The 19,497-nt window shown below is 46.4% G+C and overlaps 1 protein-coding gene across 5 annotated transcripts in view; it reads right to left on the reverse strand.

Moving 5' to 3' along the window:
• ARHGAP27 (Rho GTPase activating protein 27) overlaps positions 1–19,497 on the reverse strand; it is a 67,783-nt gene that overhangs the window by 22,221 nt on the left and 26,065 nt on the right. For 4 of the 5 annotated variants that reach the window (XM_083470443.1, XM_083470442.1, XM_083470441.1 and 1 more), the window contains one exon: positions 3,161–3,610. In XM_083470443.1, the coding sequence (XP_083326569.1) occupies positions 3,161–3,610 (450 nt within the window). Of the gene's footprint in view, positions 1–3,160; positions 3,611–18,062; positions 18,206–19,497 lie in introns of those variants that run through there. The other variant, XM_083470445.1, reaches the window with a different exon arrangement.

Here is a 19,497-nt window from a genome sequence, read left to right on the forward strand (position 1 = left end):
AACGGGGTGAGCTCCCGTTGCTTGGTCCCTGCTCCTGCCAACCTAGCAGTTTGAAAGCACGTCAAAGTGCAAGTAGATAAATAGGTACCGCTCCGGCGGGAAGGTAAACGGTGTTTCCGTGCGCTGCTCTGGTTTGTCAGAAGCGGCTTAGTCATGCTGGCCGCATGACCCGGAAGATGTACGCCGGCTCCCTCGGCCAATAAAGCTAGATGAGCGCCGCAACCCCAGAATCGGCCACGACTGGAACTAATGGTGAAGGGTCCCTTTACCTTTAGATAGAGGAATGGGCTGACTTTTCCCACATTGTGATTTTTGCCGGCGCCTGCTCTTGTGAATTGCTGCCCCCTGCATGAGGCAGGGGAGAGATTAACTGCCTGAGTTAACAGGGGCTGCAGGAATCAAGCGAAGCATTGGCTGGCTTCACGGTTTCCCCCACATTGCGATTTTCGCGTAACACACAACACACAATTAGCAATATGCTGCCAGCTCAAAAATTATGAAACCAGTATTGTGATGTGGACTTGAAACCGGTTTTAGATGAGATGTCAAAGCGATAAACAACTACAGTGGTGCCCCGCAAGACGAATGCCTCGCAAGACGAAAAACTCGCTAGACGAAAGGGTTTTTTGTTTTTTGAGCTGCTTCGCAAGACGATTTCCCCTATGGGCTTGCTTCGCAAGACGGAAACGCCTTGCAAGTTTGTTTCCTTTTTCTTAACACCGTTAATACAATTGCAACTTGACTTCGAGGAGCAACTCATAGAACGCGGTGTGGTAGCCTTTTTTGAGGTTTTTGGCGATTTTTGAAGCTTTTCCAAAACTTTCCCGACACTGTGCTTCGCAAGACGAAAAATTCGTTAGACGAAAAAACTCACGGAACGAATTAATTTTGTCTTGCGAGGCACCACTGTACCTGACATTCAGAAGACATCTTAAGGCAGCCCTGTTCAGGGAAGTTTTTAACGTGTGATATTTTAGTGTATTTTTGGTTTCTATGGAAGCCGCCCAGAGTGGCTGGGTAAGCCCAGCCAGATGGGCGGGGTATAATAATAATAATAATAATAATAATAATAATAATAATAATAATTATTATTATTATTATTATTATTATTATTATTATATTGAAATATTGCCCAGCCTTGCCACCACCTGCCCTATACAAAGCAGATCCTATGTACTCACAGATCAAAGTACACGATCTGGACCAAAATACAAGACAAACCAGGACCTACTTCTTGGAATAGGAAGGACCCAACTGGCAGCTTAAAGGCAAGGTGGATAAAAATCAATGATTTTTAAAAAATAAATTTAAAATAACAGATTTTTAAATTTAAATCAGATTTTTTTTATTTAAATTGGATTTTTAAATTAAAATGCCTTTGGAGGAAAAATCTTTCTAAAGATAGTTTTCTATTTAAGTTACACTATAGTCCAAAGGCTATTCATCAGGAAAAAAAGATTTGTTTTAAGTTTTTCACGTGTGCTAAAACTCAGTCTAAGTTTTTTTTTTTAAAATTGTTTAACCACATCAGTTAACAAACATGGATACATCTGCTGTAATGTTGTTTTAATTCAATAAATTGTTTAAATTGTTATTAAGGAAATGATTATTTTTCTCCTTCCAATAAAGTATAGTAGAAAAGTTGTCCAAATATAAACAGTTAACTTATTAAACCTCTCAATAATTTCATAATTATCTATGTATTTCTAATAGTATAACCAAATGAGTAATTTTGATATAATTTTAAAAACTACTCTGAAAATTTACTATTCCAAAAACGAAACCTTCATCTGGTTGTAAATATTAAGATTATACCAGCAAGAATGAGTCTTTCTGTAGAAAAATGATTTAAATCAAGTCTTACTGACTAGTGATTTAAATCTTGATTTAAATCGATTTGATTTAAATCAAATCCACCCTGCTTACAGGCTCAATCCACACACAGCCTCAACATCAAGGATAAATTCGGACCCTGGTGACCCTCTTCGCCACATGGCCCTAGAGGAAAAATTCTTACTTACTCCTAACATGGAAATCAGGCCATATGTGTTCAACACTCATCAACCAGTCTTTCCACAGGCAGTTTCCCGGGCCATAACTTTCTATCCACCAATGTCTCATCCAGGGCCGGATTTAGGTTTAATGAGGCCCTAAGCTACTGAAGGTAATGGGGCCCTTTATATGTCCAGCTGTCCTTTGTCAACAACAAATTGTTGCCGTTTTTTCTGTTGAATTTAAGCTATAGGGTAATTTATGGACCTAATAGGTATCTAAAGCCATTTGCACATAACAAAATATGTATTTTATCAGAGTAATTGTTGAACTGAAATATACTTAAGAAGTATATTTTTTGGGGGGGAGGGGCTCCAAAAGAGTGGGACCCTAAGCTATAGCTTGTTTAGCTTATACCAGGGGTCAGCAAACTTTTTCAGCAGGGGGCTGGTCCACTGTCCCTCAGACCTTGTGGGGGGGCCGGACTGTATTTTGGAGGGGGGGAAAGAACGAATTCCTATGCCCCACAAATAACCCAGAGATGCATTTTCAATAAAAGGACACATTCTACTCATGTAAAAACACGCTGATTCCCAGACCGTCCACGGGCCGGACTGAGAAGGCGATTGGGCCGGATCCGGCCCCCAGGGCTTAGTTTGCCTACCCATGGCTTATACTGTACATAAATCTGGCACTGGTCTCATCCCTGGACGTAGATTATCCTCAGTCCTCACTACATGAACTAGACTTCAGTGGGCTATCTACTGCATCAGAACATAGCTGTCAACTTACAGATTTGAAAATAAGGGACCAGCAGCCTCGAAAATAAGGGATCAGCAGCCAAAATAAGGGATCAACAATTACTTTGATAAAATACATATTTTGTTGCGTGCAAATGGCTTTAGATACCTATTAGGTCCATAAATTACCATATAGCATATATTCAACACAAAAAAGGCAACAATTTGTTGTTGACAAAGAACAGCTGGACATAGAAAGGGCCCCATTACCTTCAGTAGCTTATTTAAGGGACATCATCAATAAGGGACAGCAGCGGGACATGGCGCTGGGATAAGGGACTGTCCCGCCAAATAAGGGACGCTTGACAGCTATGCATCAGAATTTGCCCCCCACCCCAAGACCCAGTAGACCCCTCCCCGACATTTACCCTCTGATCCACAGGGATGTAGGGCACAAACGCAGGCTGCATCTCCGGATAATTGAGGGTTTCGTCCATTCGGGGTGCGTCCCACGACGTCTCGCCCGTCGATGTGTTGTAGAAGAACACCTGCCCGCTGGCCTCGTCTACATATTGGTCCCACTCAGCAGGTGTGGCAGGGCTGAGGGCCAGCAAGGGAGAGCAAGAAGGAGGGGGACTCCCGCCACCGGCAGGACCGTCAAAGGGAGGCTCCCAGGTCGTTTGGCCGGTGGCCGAGTTGTAATAGAACAAACGGCCACTTTCTGCGTCCGTGTGGGTCTCCCAGCTGGCCGGGGGGCTTCCGAGGTGAGGCTGGGGTATGGATTCAGTTTTGCTTGCAGCGGAGGGACTCCGTTCCAACCGGAGCTCCTGGAGATTCACATACACAGGATCTTCAGCCACCTCCTTGCTTGGCTGAGGCTGTAAAGAAGAAATAAAAGAAGTCGTCAGCCAACTGCATCATCACACAATTACGTGACACACAGAGGCAGGACTCCCAAAGCCTCCAATCCACAGAAACATGCTGGATTTCTAACGTTTGGTCAGCTGGATGTGGTCAGCTGGTCATGCTTCATCTTTTGTAACGCCCAAACTTCCCTTGTCATTAGCTCCTATAAGTTGTATTTCCTATATTCTTCTATTACCCTTGCTGGTACCTTTCCTGGGAAAATCAGAGGCTCACTATGTGGAAGACTAGACAATCGCTAGAACATTAGCAGTGGTGAAGTTTTTATCGGTGGTTGCAAGAACCAATGATCCCTATCTTTAAGGTAAAGGTAAAGGGACCCCTGACCATTAGGCCCAGTCGTGACCGACTCTGGGGCTGCAGCGCTCATCTTGCTTTATTGTCCGAGAGAGCCGGCGTTTGTCCGCAGACATGTGGCCAGCATGACTAAGCTGCTTCTGGCAAACCAGAGCAGTGCACGGAAATGCTGTTTACCTTCCCGCCGGAGCGGTACCTATTTATCTACTTGCGCTTTCACATGCTGGCAGGAGCAGGGACTGAGCAATGGGAGCTCACCCTGTCGCGGGGATTTGAACCACTGACCTTCTGATCTGCAAGCCCTAGGCTCTGTGGTTTAGCCCACAGCGCCACCCACGTCCCATCCCTATCTTTAAGTCTGAACAAAATGCTTGTTTAACCTGGAGGTAGGCTGTCTGAGTTGTGCATTGCTTTGTAACGATTTGTTGGGTCTCTGGACCGTAATAAAGATTGATTGATTGATTGATTGATTGATTGATTGATATTCCTCGCATTTTCTCCTATTAGGTAATGCTAACTCAGGGTGCTTCCAGACGACCTGAGCAGTCACTCAGATCTGCTTGCAGGGAGGCCAGACAACGGTGCATCAAAGCAAGTTCCACCCCACATTTTCAGGAGCTTTCCCCCATCACTTTCCTTACAGCAAAAGGCTCGACCTTTTGGGAAAGCGACCTTCTAATCAAATGCACAACCTGAATTTGCCAGGATGTGACTGAATCCCACCCCAGTAGAATGACAGTCTGACAGAAGTGCCCTCAGTTTTTAATGTCCCGAGAGCGATTCACAATGAGGTTTGGTTTCCATTGGTTCTCCAGCTGGTCTGCTTGGCTGCCTGGCCCTTGGGCAGTTGTGTCCAGCAATGAATGGCCCAGTTCCAAAAGTGGGTTTTGTTATGTACTGAAGTTCTCACCCTGGGCCAGCAGGGGGATACTGTAGATAGTTATGCAAATGAAGGACTGAAAGTGACGTTCAGTGATTGGATGGATACTGTAGATAGTTATGCAAATGAAGGATCGAAAGTGACGTTCAGTGATTGGATAGTTTTAGAAAGTTGTGACAGTAACGTGGTACTGGAGCTCTATATAAGCAGGCTGACTGAGCCCTTCAGTTCAGTTCTGTCCTGGCCTGCGAATAAATAAGAGCTGTTTGAAGAATCGCTGTGTCGTCTGATATGTTCACCCACAACTTAACAGGTTTGGTAGTCCTTTCTCCCTATCAAACCCGATTCTGTCTATTGGAGGATGTACCTGAGAAATCCAAAGGGGGTTCACGGGGAGGGCAGCCCCTTCGTTTCCTGAAACTTACCTGAATGCAGCACCTACAAGAAAATCAAGCAACACAGGCCGACTATTTTGAAATGGAGCAAGAGACTTCTGAAACAAAGGACTCTTGGAAACGGTACATGTACCAAAAAACCCCCCTGTGCAAGCATATAACTGTATGCCAGACAGTGCACTATTACACCGAGAAAATTTCTTTACAAGTTGAAAGGAAGGATCCATTAAAAAGAAAGAAAGATAAATATAGATCTAGGCAATGCAGCAAATGGCTTTTGCCCAGGGAATTTGCTTTTTTTGTGCCAGTTCTGAAGTATTTCCTCTTCTTTAAAGTAAAGGTAAAGGTACCCCTGCCCGTATGGGCCAGTCTTGCCAGACTCTGGGGTTGTGTGGCCATCTCACTCAAGAGGCCGGGGGCCAGCGCTGTCCAGAGACACTTCCGGGTCACGTGGCCAGCGTGACATCACTGCTCTGGCAAGCCAGAGCCGCACATGGAAACACTGTTTACCTTCCCGCTAGAAAGCAGTCCCTATTTATCTACTTGCACCCGGGGGTGCTTTCGAACTGCTAGGTTGGCAGGCGCTGGGACCGAGCAACGGGAGCGCACCCCGCCGCGGGGATTCGAACCGCCGACCTTTCAATCGGCAAGCCCTAGGTGCTGAGGCTTTTACCCACAGCGCCACCCGCGTCCCCTTCCTCTTCTTTAGGCTGCCTCAATTCTGATTTCTTTTAAAATAGGTTTAGTTTCATTTTTAATTTGTGGTTTTCGCAATGCTTACTCTGCATCTTGGTTACATTCCATTTTTTACACTTCATGGTTTAAAACTTTTATTTGTGAACTACACAGAGAAAGCTTTTATTAATGGCAACATATAAATGTTGTAAATAAATATAACCAACCATTTAAATTATATTGTTTCGTGTTTCCTAGTGGACAGAAGTTGCCAGAATCAGTTTACTCTGTGGTGAGACAGCAAAGGAAGTTTGCAGAATTTTCTATAGTACTCCAAGCAGACCTACATCCCAAGTAACAAACAGTTATCCTGCGCCCCTGAAATATCAAGGTGGTTTCCCCCCCTTGCCATCCAGCTCCCAAAACAGCTCCTTTTATCTTTGTCGAGTTCAGTACTTTTACCCACTTTCCACATCTCTCGGCTCATAGCTAGAGTTACTACCTTTCTTGCACTGGCCTCAGCCTGAAAATAAGTGATACTCTTGGCACAATCTTAGCTCCATGTCAGGAGAGCTTCATCTGCTAAATTTCTCTCGGGTTACAGATGCTTCAGGTTACAGACGCTTCAGGTTACAGACTCCGCTAACCCAGAAATATTACCTTGGGTTAAGAACTTTGCTTTAGTATGAGAACAGAAATCGTGTGGCGGCAGCGGGAGGACCCATTAGCTAAAGTAGTACCTCAGGTTAAGAACAGTTTCAGGTTAAGAATGGACCTCCAGAACGAATTAAGTTCTTAACCCGAGGTACCACTGTATTTAAGGGAGGGAAGATGATAGGTCAAACATTGTGGGCAGGGCTGGCTCTAGGTTTGCTGGATTTGTATAACCCACTTCATCAGAAAATCGCAGGGCAGTTCACAGCATAAAAGTAAAAGGTAAAGGTAAAGGTACCCCTGCCCGTACGGGCCAGTCGTGTCCGACTAAGGTTGTGCGCCCATCTCGCTTAAGAGGCCGGGGGCCAGCGCTGTCCGCAGACACTTCCGGGTCACGTGGCCAGCATGACATCACTGCTCTGGCGAGCCAGCGCAGCACACGGAAACGCCGTTTATCTTCCCGCTAGTAAGCGGTCCCTATTTATCTACTTGCACTCTGATGTGCTTTCGAACTGCTAGGTTGGCAGGCGCTGGGACCGAGCAATGGGAGCGCACCCTGCCGCGGGGATTCGAACCGCCGACCATGCAATTGGCAAGTCCTAGGCGCTGAGGTTTTACCCACAGCGCCACTCGTGTCCCACACTTCACCAGAAAATCGCAGGGCAGTTCACAGCATAAAAGTACAAAACAAAAATGTAAAATACACAATAAAACAAAAGCAAAACAACCCAATAACCCACAGACACATTTAAAAGGCCACAAACTGTTTATCAGCCAAACAGATGGTTGAAATGTTTTTGCCTGGGGCCTAAAGATATGCAATGAAGGCGCCAGGCAAGCCTCCCTGGGGACAGCATTCCACAAACAGGGAGCCACTGCAGAAAAGGCCCTGTTCTCAGGTTGCCGGACTGCTCACAGGGGGAGGCACACAAAGGAGAGGCTTAGATGATGATCACAGGGTTGTGATGGCAGCTTTCTAATCAACCCTGGGTAGCTGGGCTTAGCCATCATTTGCATTTTCCCTTAATGCCCCAGAGCAACACTGCGACAGGGGTAACGAGGGAGATTAATAGGGTGCCTAGATCCAGCCAGGAAAGGATAAAGGAATTGGAACGCAGGCCCAGGGCAGATGTCATTGCAGGGGGTTGATGACCCCCAGGGTCCCTTCCCAGTCTACAATTCTATGATTCATCAGTGACGAGCCCTGCCAGAACCCTGGGAGCTGCCCAAGGGCACCTCTGACTCGGGAGTCCCATTTGATTGAAGGCCTCACCCCAGAGTCTGTTCGCTGGTGTCAAGCCCAAGTCCCTGAACATGTGCAACAGAGGCAAAGAGTGCCTCTGAGCAAGTGCTGAGTGCACTAAGTGAATCAGAGCCTAGCTGTGGGACCGGCTTTTCTGTGCCAGGACTCAGCCTTGATCATTATACAAGATGCATTGCCAAGTTTCGATCAGTCATCACTGCAAAACTATACAGCCAGCTGCTTCTCAGCTGGGAGAAAGTTGTTTGTCAGCATGATCAAGCAGTGACACCTCCTCCCTGCCCGCTCTGAATAGTGAGTTCATTCTGCAGCTTCCTATTGGCACCTCTGCTCACGCATTCTCACTCAGCTTCCTCTGTGCACGAGTTGCTACTAGACCTCGGTTAAAGGTAAAGGTAAAGGGACCCCTGACCATTAGGTCCAGTCGTGGCTGACTCTAGGGTTGCAGCGCTCATCTCGTTTTATTGGCCGAGGGAGCCGGCGTACAGCTTCCGGGTCATGTAGCCAGCATGACTAAGCCGCTTCTGGCGAACCAGAGAAGCGCACGGAAACGCCGTTTACCTTCCCGCCGGAGCGGTCCCTATTTATCTACTTGCACTTTGACGTGCTTTCGAACTGCTAGGTTGGCAGGAGCAGGGACCAAGCAACAGGAGCTCACCTCATCGCAGGGATTCGAACCGCCGACCTTCTGATCGGCAAGTCCTAGGCTCAGTGGTTTAACCCACAGTGCCACCTGTGTTACCCATGTGCAAATAGGGAGTGCTGATCCCCACACTCACGGGTGGAAGCAGTTGACCCAAGCTCTTTAGGAACTACACACCGACATCTTCAGAATCGTGGAATTTGAAGGGACACCACGGCGCCCTACAACGCAGGAATCTTTCGCCCAACATGGGGCTTGAACCCGCAACTCTGAGATTTAATACTCTACCGACTGAGCTACCCAGGCAGAAACAGACCATTCCCTCTCAACAGCATGGCTTCCCAAATAAGCAGCTTGCCTTCAAGGTCGGGCAGAGAAACTGAAGCTAGACTTGACATCTTCTGAATTTAAGGAGTGCGTCTGGCTGTTAACCAGAAGGTTGGTGGTTCGAGCCCACTCGGAGGTGGCTGTGCGCAGGATTCCTGCACTTCAGGGGGTTGGACTAAATGACCCCCAGCCTCCCCTCATGCTCTACAATTCTATGATTCTAGGAAGAAAAGCTAGGAATTTAGCCAGAATTAAGTCATTTGCACCTTTGCTGGCTGCCTGTGACAGCCACAGCCACTGTTGGGAATCAGACATAGAATAAAGACACCTGCATTTATGGTACTGCCCTAATCTATTTGTGAATCTATTTTTTCTCGTTCATAGGAAAAGCTGTGGCATTTGCCTTGGAGCTTCTCGCCACTCAGAAGTGGGAAACACTTGACAGGAAATGTGTAGGGTTGTTTTTGCTATCCAGGCCTATAGTTAGCAACTGCGGAATAGAGTGGCTGTGTACACATTATTGCTCACTCCAGTTCTGGTGTTTGAAGCAGAGTACACATGACGCGGGTGGCGCTGTGGGTTAAACTACAGAGCCTAGGACTTGCCAATAAGAAAGTCGGCGGTTCAAATCCCCACAAGGGGGTGAGCTCCCGTTGCTCGGTCCCTGCTCCTGCCATCCTAGCAGTTCGAAAGCATGCCAAAGTGCAAGTAGATCAATAGGTACCGCTCTGGCGGGAAGGTAAACAGCTTCCATGCGCTGTTCTGGTTCGCCAGAAGCGGCTCAGTCATGCTGGCCACATGACCCAGAAGCTGTACCCCGGCTCCCTGGGCCAATAAAGCGAGATAAGTGCCACAACCCCAGAGTCGGCCACGACTGGACCTAATGGTCAGGGGTCCCTTTACCTTTACACATGATATTAACTACAATCTACAGGTATCTTGCCGCTTCTAGAGAAATATTCCTGTTGGATGTGCTTTCCTGAAAAACGGCAACCACCCAGTTTGAAAACGCAAGCAGCAGTTAAGCTGAGGTGTGTCCATTTCAGGCAGCTGTCGCACAAGTGCAGACGACAGCTTCAGTGGTGAACTGGAGTTTGGCGCAGGGAAACTAAGCAGGTAAAGAAAGGTAATAATAATAATAATAATAATAATAATAATAATAATAATAATAATAAATTCTATTTATACCCCGCCCTCCCCAGCTGAAGCTGGGCTCAGGGCAGCTAACAACAATCAAAATAATCCAACATTCTAAAAACCTTTCATTATAAAAAATAATTAAAATCAAATTGATGGCAACCATTAAGCAAAATTCTGTGCAGATTGCCAAAGGAGGGAGTCAGGCTGCGCCCTGACCAAAGGCCTGGCGGAACAGCTCTGTCTTACAGGCCCTGCGGAAAGATGTCAGGTCCCGCAGGGCCCTAGTCTCTTGTGACAGAGCGTTCCACCAGATTGGAGCCGCGGCCGAGAAAGCCCTGGCTCTGCTTGAGGCCAGCCTAACCTCTCTGTGGCCTGGGATCTTCAGGATGTTTTTATTTGCAGACCGTAAGTTCTTCTGTGGGACATACCAGGAGAGGCGGTCTCGTAGGTACGAGGGTCCTAGGCCGTATAGGGCTTTAAAGGTTAAAACCAGCACCTTAAACCTGATCCTGTACTCCACCGGGAGCCAGTGCAGTTGGTATAGTACCGGATGAATGTGATCTCGCAGCGAAGACCCCATAAGGAGTCTCGCCGCGGCATTCTGCACCCGCTGGAGTTTCTGGGTCAGTCTCAAGGGCAGCCCCACGTAGAGCGAGTTACAATAATCCAGTCTGGAGGTGACCGCCGCGTGGATCACAGTGGCTAGGCCAGGGCGAGAGAGGTAAAGGACCCCTGGACAGTTAAGTCCAGTCAAAGGCGACTATGGAGTTGCAGCGCTCATCAAGCTTTCAGGCCGACGGAGCCGGCGTTTGTCCACAGGCAGCTTTCCGGGTCATGTGTCCAGCATGACTAAACTGCTTCTGGTGCAACAGAACACCATGATGGAAACCAGAGCGCACAGAAACACCATTTGCCTTCCCGCCGCAGTGGTACCTATTTATCTACTTGCACTGGCATGCTTTCGAACTGCTTGGTTGGCAGGAGCTGGCACAGGGCAACAGGAGCTCAACCCGTCCTTCAAATTTCACACTTGTCCAAATTTTGCACTTCTCCAGCCTAGTAATGGGCACAAAACTTTCATGTACCAGGTAAAGGGTCTGTAAAAATGCATATATTCATGAAAAGGATATGTGACAGTGTTAAATGTCATCTCCAGGCTTGACTACTGTAATTCGCTCTACGCGGGGCTGCCCTTGAAGCTGTCCCAGAAACTCCAGCGGGTACAGAATGCTGCAGCGAGGCTCCTCACGGGGTCTCTGCCATGGGAGCATATTCATCCAGTGCTTTTCAAGCTGCACTGGCTCCCGGTGGAGTACAGGGTCAGATTTAAGGTGCTGCTTTTGACCTTTAAAGCCCTTCACGGCCTAGGACCATCGTACCTACGGGACCGCCTCGCCTGGTATGCCCCACGGAGAGCCTCAAGGTCCATAAATAACAACACCCTAGTGGTCCCAGGCCCTAAGGAAGTTAGATTGGCTTCAACCAGAGCCAGGGCCTTTTCAGCACTGGCCCCAACTTGGTGGAACGCTCTGTCTCATGAGACCAGGGCCCTGCAGGATCTGATTTCTTTCCGCAGGGCCTGTAAGACAGAGTTGTTCCGCCTGGCCTTTGGATTGGAGCCAATTTGATTCCCTCCCCCCCTTTTTTCTTTTTTCTTTTCCTTCTCCTGCAATGAGGCTTCATTTTCATATGTTAATGTTCCATTATTTTAATGTTGTATTTTATTTTTGTTTTTAAGTTTTAATCACTCATCTTGTTTTTATTATTGCTTGTAAGCCGCTCTGAGCCCGGCCTTGGCTGGGGAGGGCGGGGTATAAATAAAAAATTATTATTATTATTATTATTATTAAATGCTGCAGAAAAATAAATAAAAAGCAGACACTGCCCCACAAATTTAGAAGTAAAAGTAAGACACGTCCAGGAGGACATGTGATAAGGTAAATCTTTACTGGGAAAACATATACTGTACAATGACCTAAAGAAGATCTTTAGATATACGTTTTTGAAAAAGCCAGAGGATATTGTTAAGAATGATCATAAATTGTTCTTATATGCAACAACAGCGGCAAGGTTATTATTAGCCCAGGTTTGGACACAACAACAATTGCCAACAGTAGAAGAATGGCGACAGAAGTATTGGAATATGCAGAAATAGCTAAATTAACGGGGGAAATTTGACAACAGGGCGATGAAACATTTCAGAAAGAATGGGAAAAATTTATGTCGTGCATAGGAAAAATAAGGTGAGATAGTGAAACCAGTAGAACTCAAATAAACCTCATAATGTGAAATACAAAGAAAATTATCGGATAAATAAAAATAAGAAGAAGTAAAATGTATAATGTGGGTAATGTAAATAATAGTAGTTGTAAATGAATATAGACAGAAAACAAGAATTGTATATATAGAAGGACTTGTTTATAGACGTATCATGGACAAATATGGAAGAAGAACAACAATACAGTATACAAAATGGATGAAGACAATGCGAAAAATTTAGAGGTGGTATAAAAAAGCCAGAAGAAGGAAGGAGGGAAGTCAGCTCTGAGGAGCAAGTATAAATGTAAAATGTAATACAGTATCTGTATGTAGGGGACGCGGGTGGCGCTGTGGGTTAAAACACAGAGCCTAGGACTTGCCGATCAGAAGGTCGGCAGTTTGAATCCCCGCGATGGGGTGAGCTCCCGTTGCTCGGTCCCTGCTCCTGCCCACCTAGCAGTTCGAAAGCATGTCAAAGTGCAAGTAGATAAATAGGCACCGCTCCAGCGGGAAGGTAAACGGTGTTTCCATGCGTTGCTCTGGTTCGCCATGCTTAGTCATGCTGGCGACATGACCTGGAAGCTGTACGCCGGCTCCCTCGACCAATAAAGAGGGATGAGCGCCACAACCCCAGAGTCGGTCACCACTGGACCTAATGGTCAGGGGTCCCTTTACCTTTATCTGTATGTAGAGTATGTAACTGAAAAACCAATAAAGATTATTCTATTAAAAAAAGACACATCCAGGAGGAAGAGAAAGACATGTGAATGGATGGGGGGGGGCGTGTATGTGAAATCAGGGGTGATAAGGGAAATGGCAGCTTCCAAACAGAAAGTCAAATCCAGGACACTAGAGAAGTATGGGTTAAGGGTATACCGTATTTTTCGCTCTATAAGACGCACCAGACCACAAGACGCACCTAGTTTTTGGAGGAGGAAAACAAGAAAAAAAATATTCTGAATCCCAGAAGCCAATACAGCAAGAGGGATCGCTGCGCAGTGAAAGCCGCAGTCCCTCTTGATGTTCTGGCTTCTGGGATAGCTGTGCAGCCTGCATTCGCTCCACAAGATGCACACACATTTCCCCTTACTTTTTAGGAGGGAAAAAAGGGAGTCTTATAGAGCAAAAAATACGGTAACTACAATGGTGTGACTCTGTAGAAGGAAGCTTCCTATGTTCCCGAAACAGGCAACATGAAAGGCAGAGCTGAGAGGTCATCCAAGCATGGGCAAAGTTCAACAGTTCAGAGGGGCAGTCTCCTTGAGCCGAGTTGGGCACGCTCAGAGCCAGTGGGTGTTGGCTCACAAAGATGTTAAGAGCTTACAACAGAAACAGGCACGCAAACAAGAGTCTTTGAGCTGACTCTGAATGGCGGAAGTGGCTGCTTTATTCTTGGGCAGGCGGCGGCTGAGGGCTGAGGACATAAATAGATCCCAGGTTGCAAAACTCAACCCAGCCAAGAGGAACTACCGAGGCAGAGAGGATGCTGGGGGGAGAATATCAGTCCAAGTGGAGGAGCAGGGTGGACTGTATGGCTTTTGAGGTCTCCCACAACTCACCCTACACAACACAAAGGCAGCACACAGACTCAGCTGTCTTTGGGTCAAATCTCTTTCAGTCGTGAACTAGGCAGCTATCCTTAATAATAATAATAATAATTTTTTATTTATACCCCGCCCTCCCTGGCCACAGCCAGGCTCAGGGCGGCTAACACCAATAAAACCACAATAAAACATAATGGGGGGGACGACAACAAACAAACAAACCAGTTTATTAAAATATGGGTTAAAATACAATTTAAAATGCAGCCTCATTTTAATAGCCCATAAATCAAAACCATAAGGGGAGGGAAACATAAGGGTCAGACTGAATCCAAACCAAAGGCCAGGCAGAACGGGTCTGTCTTGCAGGCCCTGCAGAAATATGTCAAGTCCCACAGGGCCCTAGTCTCTTGAGACAGAGCATTCCACCAAGTTGGGGCCAGTACTGAAAAGGCCATGGCCCTAGCTGAAACCAATCTAACCACCTTGCGGCTTGGGACCTCCAAAGTGTTGTTATTTGTGGACCTTAAGATCCTCCGTAGGGCATGCCAGGAGAGGCGGTCCCGTAGGTATGAGGGTCCTAGGCCGCATAGGGCTTTAAACGTCAAAACCAGCACCTTAAACCTGACCCTGTACTCCACCGGGAGCCAGTGCAGCTGGAAAAGCACTGGATGAACGTGATCCCGCGGCAAGCACCCCGTAAGGAGCCTCGCCGTAACATTCTGCACCTGCTAGAGTTTCTGGGTCAGCTTCAAGGGCAGCCCCACGTAGAACGAGTTACAATAATCAAGCCTGGAGGTGACCATCGCATGGATCACTGTGGTCAGATCAAGACTGGTCTCAAGGCGCTTCCAGACAACCTGTTTATTGAGCACTCACCCCAATCTGTTTGCAGGGAGATTAGACAACCTGGGCTATTGAAGAAACATTCACTCCGATTTGTTTACGGAGCAGCCGGTGCAAGTATTAACCCACACTTCTCATGACATTTCCTCACCACCTTTCCTATTGCAAAAATAATCCAATATTTGGGGGGAATTGAGTTTGTTGCACAAGGCCTTGAATTGCACAACCTGAATTTGCTGGCATGCAATGGAAAATAGTAACAGAATAAGAAATAACCCTCCACTCTCAACAAATCTGGACCTGAAATATGGGCACGGGGTACAATGTTCCTTCTTTGCAAAACTTCAGAGCCAGATTTGGAGGAGAAACAGTGACCTGATGATAGCGAGGGAATCATTGCTCTGCATATTCTACCACCGAATGCAATTCTGCAGCTGTGCCCTGGAAAGCCCTGGCTGAGTTTATGGAAGGAAGTGGAGGCGCCAGATTTCACCCCCAACAGCAGACATGGGTGGAGGCAGAGAAAACCTATTTTGTGCTCTCTTCAAATCACTCAGCTTAAAACACCATCAGGGCCACTTTTAACTGGGGCCACCATCAGGGCCACTGTGGCAACTGGATCTTTGCAGGCCTGAACATGGAGAGCAAAACAGGATTGCTGCAATGAGGCCACTGTCTCCCTTAGGCCAGCACCCTGTCTCCAAGAAAGGTCAGCCAGTCCCAGAGGCAGAACATGAAAGCAGGACTCTATGCTCAGAATCTAACATTCAAAAGTAAACTGCCTCTGGATATAGAAACCCCACTTTGTGGTCATGGCCAGTCTACGTTACTGGTCTGTATTAAGGATCACAAAGAAACTGTACGAAGCTCTTGGAACAGAGGGAAAGCGTCACTTCAAATATTTTTAGTGGCCGGCTAACAGTCATGGTGCTGGAGGAGACTCTTGAGAGTCCCATGGACTGCAAGAAGATCAAACCTCTCCATTCTGAAGGAAATCAGCCCTGAGTGCTCACTGGAAGGACAGATCCTGAAGCTGAGGCTCCAACACTTTGGCTACCTCATGAGAAGAGAAGACTCCCTGGAAAAGACCCTGATGTTGGGAAAGATGGAGGGCACAAGAAGAAGGGGACGACAGAGGACAAGATGGTTGGACAGTGTTCTCGAAGCTACCAGCATGAGTTTGACCAAACTACGGGAGGCAGTGGAAGACAGGAGTGCCTGGTGTGCTCCGGTCCATGGGGTCACGAAGAGTCAGACACAACTAAACGACTAAACACCAACAAATCAGTCATGCAAACTGCTCGAAGACTTCAGTACAATCCAAACAGTTGCAATCTCATGCATGCTTATTCCAGGGCAAGTCCCAGGAAATTGTGGCTGTGACTCCAGCAAGACGGACCTGCTCTTTAGGCCACAGATGGGTCATTGCAGCCCTCCAAACTGCTCTTTGGAGTATAGAACCAGCAAATATTTAAAAAAGCTCCCCCCCTCCTCGTATTATGGCACTCAATTCCAAGAGATAGCACACAAGCCCCATCTCTGGTCTCTTTTAAACAGATTGTAAAAGGCTGATTTATTTACTGTGTCCTTTGGGGCTTGGATTAGAAGATCTGGTAGTCTTCAGTCTCGTTGCAGGGTACAGTATTATTAGGGCACCACAGAAATATTCAGATAATGGTCTTTGTGGGAGGAGATAAAAAAAAAATCCCAGAAAAATCTATTCGGAGAGAAAATTAGCTCAGCTCTACATTTATCACAATAGCCCCCCACTTTCTTGTCCCTGACTAAATTTAGAGCTTTGGCGTTTTTACTTCCCCTTCCTGTCTCAGTCTTGCCAATGTGGGGAGGAGGAGAAGGAGGGAGAGCAAACCCCAAACAGCTCTAAATTGCCTGAGCAAAGTTCAGGTCCTGAAAAGGCTTTTCCTTGTCCAAAGATGCAAAGCTCCACAAGTCTGCAAGCTCAGTAGGGCTTATGACTAGATCTGGGACTGCAGCCTACAGTTTTCCAGACAGGGCACCAACTTTCAGTTCGCGGTGCTTTTGCGGGGAGAGAGGGGGAAGCAGATTGTGAAACGCTTTTTCGTGCAACACTTAAAAAGCAGAGTTCTAGGCCTGGGCCAAGAGTGGATGCACCAGGATTTCCCACCTCTAAACATTTCCAGAAGCCAACTTTCCCATCAACGTACAGCGTTGTTGTTGTTGTTGTTGTTGTTGTTGTTATTATTATTAGTTTTTAATGTTTGATGTCTTACTGTGTTTCAATTTGTTGTTAGCCACCTAGAGTGGCTGGGGTAATCCAGTCAGATGGGCGGCATATAAACAATAAAAATATTATTGTTATTATTATAGCATGCCACTGTTTAGAAAAGCAGCGGTAAATGCAGCCCCTCTAAGCCCCCTGGACTCTTCCCACTATAACAGCTGCATGGAGCATTGAATGTAGTCAGAGAATGAGCTCATTGCTCTCTGGCAAGGCACATCTGCTGATATCTGTTATGTTATGTTATGTTATGTTATGTTATGTTGTGATGTGATGTGATGTGATGTGATGTGATGTTATGTTATGTTATGTTATGTTATGTTATGTTATGTTATGTTATGTTATGTTATGATGTTTTATGTTATGTTGGGAGCTGTAGTCTTTGAGACTCTATAGTACAGGTAGCGGCGGATGTTTCAATGTTTTAGTTGACTAGTTACTACATTCATTAGATTTTATTTATTATTTATCTCATTTCTTTACCGCTGTATATTCTTAAGAAAAAAACCCCAAAGCGGTTTATAACACGTTAAAACGTCAAGTAAAAACAACCCAGGATAAAACATTACTGATGGAAGGCAAATATAAAACATACGTTCAAAGCAACACAGTTAAACGCTGACTAGAATTATTCCTACATATTTTTTGTTATATATGCATATATAATATGTCTGGCTTGTCTACCTTGTGCACCTTCTTGTGCAAAAATGTTCACTTTTGAAAGGCAAGATATAAAATCTAGAATAAATAAATAGATTTACCAGTCACAGAGGTGTTGCGATGGGGAACTCTGCGTAGGCCCATCTTCTGACAATCATGGGATAGAGCCCCAGAGCTTTGGGGTGAGGGCATGGGGTGGATTTTACATGGTGGAAATTATTATGAATTTCCTGCTATCATCCACCACATCTTCTAAACATGGTGTGATGTATTTTAATCAGCAATTGGAATACCCTTCCCCCTTGTTGACTACTTTCTAAAAGGCGTGTATGAACTTCCCTAGGAATCTCATATTCCTAGCCCCAGATATGCAAGTGACCCACTGCAACTATTCAACAGAGAGAGAGAACACTCTGCACATGCCCAGAGGCCCGAACACAGGCACCCCCAAACTCGGCCCTCCAGATGTTTTGGGACTACAACTCCCATCATCCCTAGCTAACAGGATCAGTGGTCAGGGTTGATGGGAGTTAGTTAGCAACTATCTACCTTTCCCAAATCACCATACCTTGGGAAGGTCAGGCGGACGACGTGATTTGCGCCGGGAAAACGCTCTGGGGACCCAGTCGCCCATTGCCAACGCCAGCCAAGAAAGTATGTCACAGAACCCAGACGCAGCGCCTTAATGGGGAGAAAATGGCTGAGGGAGGGCGGGCGGGAAAGGGACAATTCACTTTCTCAACCACCGGCCAATCACGAGGGAAGGAGCAACACAACGCAGTGCACAAAACAAGAACCCTCGCCGATTGCCTTTTGCAGGTTTCCTGTTGAGGTTTGTGGGATAGATCAGTTGCTGTGACAACAGGGGCGTTAAGTCCTACCTAATGCGCTCTACTGACAGTTTCATAGTCACTCATCAAGACTTCCTCCTCTATGCTCCTAGGGCCATGCGCAGATCACGGAGGGAAATGCCAAGGATTCAGACCCTCTGCAAATCCTACGTTTTTTGATCTGGCAGCCCTACATTCCAACAGTTACTCAGTGTGAAATGCACTCTGCGCATGCACAGAGGATGCTCTTTTCCCACTTCAAAAACAAGAGAGGGCAATGGTATTCCAAGGAGGCGCAGGTTTAGCAAAGCGAACAAATGGACAACATAGTTTGTAAGCTGCAGGTCTGTATTAATGTATTAGTAGCGTCAGGCCCATATGCAGAAGGGCTCAGCAGCCTCGAAGGACTTCTCTAGTTGGCCTGCTTCTTCATCACTCCTCCAAATTTCCTCGCTCAAAGCTTCTGCAGAGGTTAGGCTGTGTACACACTATACCATGGGTAGGCAAACTATGGCCCGTACTTAACCTGAAACTGTTCTTAACCTGAAGCACCACTTTAGCTAATGGGGCCTCCTGCTGCCGCCGCGCCGCCGGAGCACGATTTCTGTTCTCATCCTGAAGCAAAGTTCTTAACCTGAAGCACTATTTCTGGGTTAGCGGAGTCTGTAACCTGAAGTGTATGTAACCTGAAGCGTATGTAACCTGAGGTACCACTGTACTCATTCATTCCTCCCACAAATTTATCAGTTCCTTTTCCTATCACTTTTCTAACCACAAGAAGTCCGTTTTTATTTTTTAAGTGGATTTATTGCATCTTTTGGGGCCACGTTCCTCCTTGGCCAACCCTCTGAGCCACATGTCAGCAGTGAAAGCTCACAGTCCCATGAGCTCCAGCTGATCCATATATATAAGCTGAGAGGGGAGGGCTTTAGCGCGCCTCCCCCTATTCATCAAATGATCAAACCTCTCCACCGACCCCACATCATTTTCCTGCTTCTTGCTTCCCAAATAAGTGAGGTCTTGGGGGTGGGGTAAATCACACCCTGGGCTGAGTTGTCAGCCATACTTGTTTTTAAGAGATGCATATTAAGGAGACATATTTGACAAGCACCATTTTTATTATCGTAGCAGCAGTGGGATCGAAAAAGACACACCTGAGCTCAGTATTAGTGT

The sequence above is a fragment of the Podarcis liolepis genome (assembly GCF_965112155.1).
Source record: "Podarcis liolepis genome assembly, chromosome: 13".
NCBI lineage: Eukaryota > Metazoa > Chordata > Lepidosauria > Squamata > Lacertidae > Podarcis > Podarcis liolepis.